The 9,019-nt window shown below is 29.6% G+C and overlaps 1 protein-coding gene across 1 annotated transcript; it reads left to right on the forward strand.

Moving 5' to 3' along the window:
* Positions 1–537: 537 nt before the first annotated feature.
* LOC132758104 (uncharacterized) lies at positions 538–4,677 on the forward strand (the record flags this gene model as incomplete). The annotated part of the gene is made up of 2 exons (XM_060749613.1): positions 538–633; positions 4,384–4,677. Coding segments are annotated over exons 1-2 (312 nt in total), but the record flags the coding sequence as incomplete, so codon positions are not given.
* Between the last annotated feature and the right edge of the window lie 4,342 nt (positions 4,678–9,019).

Below are 9,019 nucleotides of genomic sequence, written 5' to 3' on the forward strand. Positions count from 1 at the left end.
CTAGCTAAATGTATTCTGTTTCATCATGTACGTGTATTAATTGTACACTCCCCTGCCGATTTTGCGACTCCGTAAAAATGGTATTGCACGGCAGTGCATATATTTTGACCTGACGTCATTACCGTTGTAAAGACGCGCTATACAATAGGTTCGTCAATGACAAATGACTCTTATTTCACTTTTTAAACGGTCTTTATTTTGGGTGTGTGATAAAAAGAATATTAAATCCGTGTAAGGTCATTACTGAATTTATTGAACTCTTTGAATAGAATAATCTTATGAGAGCCAGAGGCTCGCATAATATAATTTTATTCAACTCGTGCAATAAATTCAGTATTGAACTTCATTCAATATCCTCTATTTATGGTCACAATAAATGTTAAACCTACTTTAATAAAGATATCGAACATATGTCAATGTTATCAGGTTGTCGGGAAGGGTAATTGTTTAAAAAAAACGAATCAAATTGTTTGAAAAGTATGAGGTAATTTCCATTTTTGTTTTAATTGTTTTTTGTTGGTTTTTTTCTTTTGTCAACAATGCATGTTCGGCTTCTACCTATAAAAGGAAGCAGAAAGTTTAGGAAAAGAGAAGTTATGACTGTAAACGTTAGAAATGGATAAATTCTTTAAGGTTTGTCGTTTATATAATTATGATTAAATATACACAATAAAATGAAATAATTATATAATGAAAAAATAGTCTTACACTTTTCTAACGATAAAATGGAATATTAATATACTATAGTTTGCGTTAAGTTTATATGAATAAATAATTGAATAAATAAATAAATAGATAAATAAATAAATAAATAGATAGATAAATAAATAAATGATGGAAAAAATCGATACCTGGTGTTAAGACAATTCAATTTCATTTCAATGTTTTAACTTTGATAATGTTTAATCTTAAATATTTTGTCAGGTGAATCAAAATCATTTTTAAACATACTGTATAATACTTGAGATTAATTTCATAAATATCACAGTAAAAGATAAAAAGACCCCTGAAAGAAATATCCCTCTTTAGACTTAATCTGTGTAACCTTAGATATGGAAGAAAATATTAAGTGAGAATATTGTCAAATTCATACATTATTCATTTTTAAATCGATCTGATAAAAACGGATTTTTTTTTAGACATTTGATCTGTCATACAAACAAAAAATGTAGCATAAAATATAGTTTAAATGTTTGCCGTTTGATTTGGGAAGAGAAATGACGCATCTTTTTATGATTGAACATATTGAAGAAGCATAATTCAATACTTGAGAATAAGTACAGTAAAAAAATAATTTCATCGAAACACACATACTAGACAAGCACGTCGCCAAACTTGTCTAAAGCTTATTTTATTATAAGATATTGTATTGATAATGTTTTTAATGCTGATATTTACATTTTATTAATACAATTTTATCTTGAGTTAAGTATGAGTGTTTAACTTTTATTTTATTTAAAAACTTTTATATGCAAACTTGTGTCACTGTTTTTTTTTTGTTTTTTTTTTTTGTTCATAGGTAATTTTAGCTGAAAAGATTTGAAAGTACTGACGTTGGAATAAATGTAGACTTATAGGGGAAGACATTTATAAACCCAATCAAATTTGTTCATGAATTTATTGTGATTATTTTTATTTGTACATGATGTTATGAAATTGTTTAAAATAGACAAATGTTGCTTACCAAAATAGTCATAGATTTACCCCTACTTTTTCTATTGGTGATAAATAACTGTTATGAAAATAGTGAACAGAACTATTGTTAAAGTATTGTGCCCATTCAAGGGTATAAAGTAAGTGACCAGATGAAAGTCAAAATAAGTTTACATTTTAACATTATTCCTTTCAATCTTATAAAGCACTCCGCGCGAAAGATAAATAGCTCACGTGGGCCAGGGACATTGCTGTAATTATCCATCGGAATTTACTGCTAATGTTCAGTTTATAAAAAATAGTGGGGCAATCATTTTAATTAAAAGCCAGATTTATATTCTATTCCAAACAGTTTCCAATATAAACTGTGGGTCATTCACCATTATAACAATTTCAATATTTTATTTGGCATCATGTACAATGTTCATTGCCAATACACTACTGTATGGCGGATTGAATATACAATTGAGAAAAGTATTTTATTACAAAGTTACAGTTGTAGACAATACATGTACATGCATTTAATAACTGATACGGAAATAAATGATATTAGTCATATACAATTCATTTAGATTATTTCTCAGTATCAGCACAATACAGGAATTAGTTAATAAGCTATAATAATAAATTTAACTCATTAAAAATGATACAAATGCAATAAGATCATTACATATGGCTTTTAACACTTTAAACATTAGCTAAATATATAAATCTTGAGGTTTTGTTAAAAATGCTACTCTGGGTGCAAGATAATAATGTTTTAAATTTGTTTAAATTTGATTGTTTTTAATAACAGCCAATCTTTAAAAATATGTGAATTCAGCTCTACTTGACAGTGAAAAAATGAGCATTATATCACTTTAATATTTCAAATCATCCGTATGAAATAATTGATATCTATGAAATGAAATAGCAACTATGAAACAAGTGTATGTTATCAAAAGGTATGTTAAAATCCTTCACTTTGAACCACTCATGTGATGAAAATATAAAAGAAAATTTGGCCAATTATCTCTGTTACAGGATAGTTTAAAACGGAAGTCTATTTATGCATAATCGAAGTATCGTAAAGTTATCGTTTTTTATACATTTATATTATACATGTACATGTATATATCTTCACACTATTATTTTTAAAAATCATAGCATATGTAAATGATATCTATATAATCTATAATATATATGTGTTCAGTTTCTACACATATTTCAAGAGCTTAAACAATGGCGAGTGGTTATATTGCTTGAAAAATCCAAGAGCCGCATCCTGGAAAGTCAACTGTTGAAAAATTTAGATCATGATTTAAATCTCAAGTAAGATACAGTATGTTTGAAAATGATTTTTCGATTCACGTAGCAAATATATTAATGATTTTTCTAAGTAATCAAATATTACATAATACAACAATTATTGTAAACGCAACATTATGCTCATGCCAATTTCATTGTCAGTTTTAGCTGAGCCGACTATAAATTGTTAAAGATTGACTGTAAAAATGGTGATTGACTAACAGTTAAGATTGGAAAATGTTAAGGATAAAAAATAAATAAGCCTAAAATATAAAAAGACTGCCCCATACTTTAATGAATTGAACGTTACAGGCAAACTCCAATAGATATTTACTTAAATTTTATTGGGCCACGAAAGTTTTTTATCATTCTCGCGAAGTAAATTATAAAATTGAAAGGAAACTTTTTAGTTTTGTTTTTTACTTTCGCTTTTTCAACATCTTTGCATCCTTGGATCGGCATATTGTCAATTTTAATTAATGAAAATGTCAACATTTTGTTGCTATTCTTTTAATTTAAAGTATTCATTCTTGAAGGATAAAAAGCTTTAACATAAAAATCTATTTTTTTAATTTATCAACAACACATTTACATTGTTTCCATAATGTTTCTTCTTAAGAGTTGTAACATAGAATGTCTGTGTTATTCAACACACATAAATAGTGTATGTAAACAGAATTCAACAATATTCGGAACCTGCAATATTAAGTTGATTTTTATCCATTTAGCAATGACTTCGTTCATTAGTAATTCACTTTTCATTCAAGTTGCTACTACATAGATCCCATACTAGTATTTTTGAAGTATTTTTTTCTTTCTTATTTATTTCTATTTATTATTTGAATTCAAACAACATCTTTTGCAACTGATATATAGCTTGATTATAATGTATCTATGGTTCTAGGAAAATGCGTTACACTAGTGTTGATGTTTGATTCGTTCTGGTATGTCTACAATATGATGAATACTAGTAATAATATTTTGTTCTAGAATATTCTATTATTTGCTATATGAATATATGAAATATCGAATCATGCGTCTCACACTTGCCAAGCACTTCAATGTATGATTATTTTGCAGTAATTATTCATGGTATAACAGATCTTCCATTATAGACCAATTCACATTTAAAGTACAATTTTATAAAACGGTTTGTTGTATGTAAAACAGTTGTTCAAATAAATAACACATAAAGTTTTTTTTAAAAAATAGAGAGAAATAAAGTATACATAAAGAACGTACGAAACGACAAAATTGAAAATTTAAAATGTTGCAGGCTCGGTTTGATTGAGCCTGTTCATGGACGGTATTGGGTAGTGCAAATTACCGTTCACGCACCCCCTAGCACCGGCTTAAGTCTGCTGATCGAATTGCCCATCGAGGAAAGCACAATAGAAGGAAATCTATAAAAAATATAGTATTTTTTAAAATATTGTTTTTCAGGCGGCATCACGGACTCAGGTTCGATACCTACTTCGTGCGGCAAGTCACCGTAATGTAAGATACCCGCCTACCTTGCCTACAAATTCGGTATATAGATGTTGTCATGGCAGAAGAAATGGTGATTCAAAACAGCTTTCTAAAAGCATCGTTGGAAGTGATACAAATGTTTCGTCATCAAAAGTGTTACCATCGCAATTTGTGTCGAAAGATGATAGAATACTGCGAACTGAAGAAGAGTATAATAAAGTGGTGGCCGAAATGAAAAGACTTGATGAAAGGATCAGAGATATTCATGTGAGTTATTTTTTTATTTTTTTTATAACCAATGGAATAAAGTGTCCCTAATATTGATATGCTACTATTTATTCCGTTACATCAAATATAAAAGATACATTGCTGTAAAGATCTTTGTTATCACGTCGTCATTATAATGGAGTTTTTGTAACAAATATACGGTATGAACACACGAGTTCGTTGGCGGGTTTTTTAGTAATAGAAAGAGCATCGAAGCACGAGGCTATCTGATTTGTTCGAGGAAAAATGAAAACACGTTCCCTGTCGTCATAATATTAAACTCCAGAAAAGTCTGATCAATATACGAGCATCTGAATATGACTTTTCTTTCGTTATCTCTCGCTCTGTCGTCGCAATAAGTAAACTTCAAAATTAATGAGCCAATCAACGAGCATGCTCTAGACAGACAATGAGTGCGGGTAACTAATACCTGTACTCCAGTTTGTACTCCACTGTGCAATTTTAATTTATTGATTTAACTCTGACACGTTTTCAATAGTAAAGTCTCTTTACTATGAAAAAATGTATTTATATGTAAACATGGCTGATATTGGGTCAATTAAAATACATTTGTAGTGTGTACATGTATGTACAGGTGCTATAATATAAAAATTGAACTAAAATATTATTCAAAACATAATAACCTTGGCCATAAAATCTACAATCATCGTCATCTTTTTCTTCTTTCATCGTCGTTATCATCATCAACATCATCATTATCATCATCATCATCATCATCATCATCATCTTCATCATCATCATCTTCATCATCATCAGCAGCAGGAGCAGCAGCATTATCATCATCATCATCATCATCATCATCATCAAAAACAACAACAATAACAACATCATCATCATTATTATCACCGCCGACAACAACAACAACAGCAACAACATCATTATCATTATTATCATCATAGCTCAATCATATTTACAGTTATAGCCACTTTCTTATGTTACTAGGGTTATCTGTAAAGTTTATGCATAAGTAAAAACCAAACTACTCATAGGGCCCAACACTGTATGCTCCTAACAGGCATATCTGATATAGACTACTCATGAAAAAAGTACTGCAAAGTAAGCACTTAAATGTCGATGGAACTAATTATACGGGCATGGCGTGGTTACAATATGGGGTTTCATGGGCCCCATGTTGTGGTTACACCATGGTACCTTGTCACTTCAGTTGTGTTTTTGGTCAGGAATTTTCATGTTGCTGTTGCATTATGTTACTAGTATTTTATCCCTATCTAGTCTCTTATCTCTATAAGTCATACATAAAGTATCTCTAGTCTTATTTTCGTATTTATCATGCAAATTAGCTTGTCTACAAGCTGTTTTTACACATTTGTATTATTTTGTTGTTAATGCTCATTTGTTTGTGAAAACACTGATGCACATATGGGCCTAGTTGAAAAAAAAGAACTTGAAACTTGAAAAAACTTGAATTTTGATTGAAAGTAGATGAGAGTGTAATCTTCGATTATGTAAATCGAATGAATTTATTTGACATCCAATGGAAATGTAGTGTCTGTTTCGGTACACATATGATAGAAAAATGGCAACAATTTTTTTATTCAAATATGCTCACTGATGTACAATTTTAAACAAATCCGGCTAAATGTCAACACGTTGGCTTTTTGTACTTTCGGTTTCTACCACCATAATAATAAATACATAAATAATGCAAATGTATTGTTTGCTTTTGTATCTATGAATTCAATTACATATATTTTAGGTGGACTTTTGCTTGATATATCAAAAATAAACTTGTCAACAACTCGTAGCATTAAATTAATATTTGTTTACATGTTTAGGTTTTTAGTGTAGGTTAGACCGAAATACCGTATTCGTTCTGTGCATTCATACTATTGTGTTCGAGGTCTTTATCCGAAGACTTACAGAAAAGGCCGAAAAGTTGCGATTGCAACTTACGTGTGCCCTATTGATACAATGTTTACAACTTAATATGTTCTTCTCTGGATACAGAAAAATGAATTAATCTAACAGTTTAGTTACACATGAATTAAAAGTTATCTTTATGAGATTTTAATGATTAGCACACAGTTTATTTTAAACAACAGTTCATAAAAATGGGTGGGGAACGGCACATCACAAAGTCTTTCTTAGAGCTGTTTATTATTATTATTATTATTTTCTATTATTATTATTATTATTATTATTATTATTATTATTATTATTATTATTATTATATTGATTTTCATTACTATTTTAGATATAGCCACAGTCTCGCACAACCCTCATACAATGTTACAAGCCAGAAACTTTCAACACATTTACAGTTTAAGACAATTAACCATTATATTCTTAATTTCCTAAGATCTATATTAATCATGTTTGGTCCAATATGTTGTTTATCAACAGTTCAAGAGATATCTGTTTCTTCTGTTTAAGACAGTATAATAAATGGCGAGCGTTTCACTATAATCGCAGTAACGTGATATAGTAACTTGAGTTTGAACGTAACTTTTTTCGTTAGTAGAACTTACGTATTTATTTGCGTTTCACTAAACTTTCTTAGTTACGCATTTGCGTAAGTTTTAACGTAAAGTTACGCTCACTTACGCTGGCGTTAATTGCACGTGCAGTACGTAAATATGGTTGCCGTATTATTGTTCGACTGTAAGAGACGCCCGCCTCTGCCACGAATATTTCGTGAACGGATAGTTTTGCTACATAATTTGTGATAGAACGGTATCGCCCATAAAGAGGAATAATTTTAGATTTGTACAATCTGATAAAAGATGGTATCATCTCATTTCCCTGTGCCGCCTTTAACAAAGGTTCTGTATGCCAATAATCAATAAGCTCCATACGAAAGACCGGTGGGGACATTCCAACTTCATGACTTCCCGATTTCATCTTCATGAATTCCTGATTTCATCTTCATTTCATGCAGTTTAAATCGTAAAATCATGAAGTTGAAATCGTGAATTCTTGTAGTTGAAATCATAAATTCTTAAAGTTAAAATCGTGAATTCGTGAAGTTGAAATCGGGAATTCCTGAAGCTGAAACCGTGAGTTCGTGAATTCCTTATATTGAAAACGTGATTTCACGAAGTTAAAATTGTGAATTCTTGAAGATGATATCGGGAACTCATAAAGATGAAATGGCCCTACCGGTCTTTCGTAGCTCTGCGCAAAACAAATGTGCTCATGAAGGATAACTTGCCAGATAACTCCTGCACACAGGTCATTTACTTTAAAAGGTCAATTCGTTATCATTATCCATGAATTATTTTTAAGTCAGTTCCTAACATGCTTTAGATATATAATGTTATAACCATCCCGTTTTAAAATTGCTTCTAATTAGCTATTTATGACCTACAATTTAAGGACATGTACGTAAAATCTTACGGTCTTATAAGATAAATTATATAGTGTGTTGTACAAATGAAGAAGTATCAATATTTTAAGTTACAAAACGAATTCCTTAAAAATATACGACCGAATTTAACAGTTCATGTACATAACTGGATGTTTTTTAGAAATATATTTCTGATAATGTTTTGGATAATGTTTAAAAAAAAATATTTGTATTATTTTTAAACTTATTTATCATGTATATAAAAAAATTGTTGTATAAAAATAACAAATTCTGTTTTAAAAAATAAAAAGTGTTGGAAGGAAACCCATATGTATGTATAAATAATTTCAGTGTTCTGTATATCACACCCCTAATTTCTACATATAGGATCATAGTCTACATATCGGTGCATAATCATTGTTATAACTGAACATTTATAATGATATTATATTTATCATAAATATATGAGAGAGAGCCCGTCAAAAAGTTATTATATCCCGTCAGATATCTGTAATTAGCATTACACTAAGGCCAAGTATAAGTTTTCATTATAGAAAGTAAAAGGTGAACATTTTCTAATTATTTCTATTACGGAGATCATTTTTCTTAACCTTAATTATTGTATCTATAAGGAAATGAGCTACTATGAGGTTTTTGTTCGCTCATTGATAAGTTTAACCTATTGTGTATCGTTAGCTGGTGAAATAATCCTAGTATCAGTCTTAATACTCGTATTAATTAAGAAATAAGGTTGAATTCTTCACACTTGACTATCCAGTAGATATTAAAAAATACGACATTTTTTATGAACCCTTAAAATTGATGAGAAAGATGTTGTTAGTATATAAATACCTTGAAAATGTTAATTTTTACGTAGCACATGTATTTTTTTACCTAACATATTTGTATGCAGTACAAAACTGCACACAAAGTTTATTAAGTGTACGTTTCAGCATATGCCCTAGTATGTTTTATACTTCATATTTCTATATATCATTCCGACTTATTATGCTT

Source organism: Ruditapes philippinarum, unplaced genomic scaffold (genome assembly GCF_026571515.1).
Source record: "Ruditapes philippinarum isolate M1 unplaced genomic scaffold, ASM2657151v2 ctg1416_1_1_1_1, whole genome shotgun sequence".
NCBI lineage: Eukaryota > Metazoa > Mollusca > Bivalvia > Venerida > Veneridae > Ruditapes > Ruditapes philippinarum.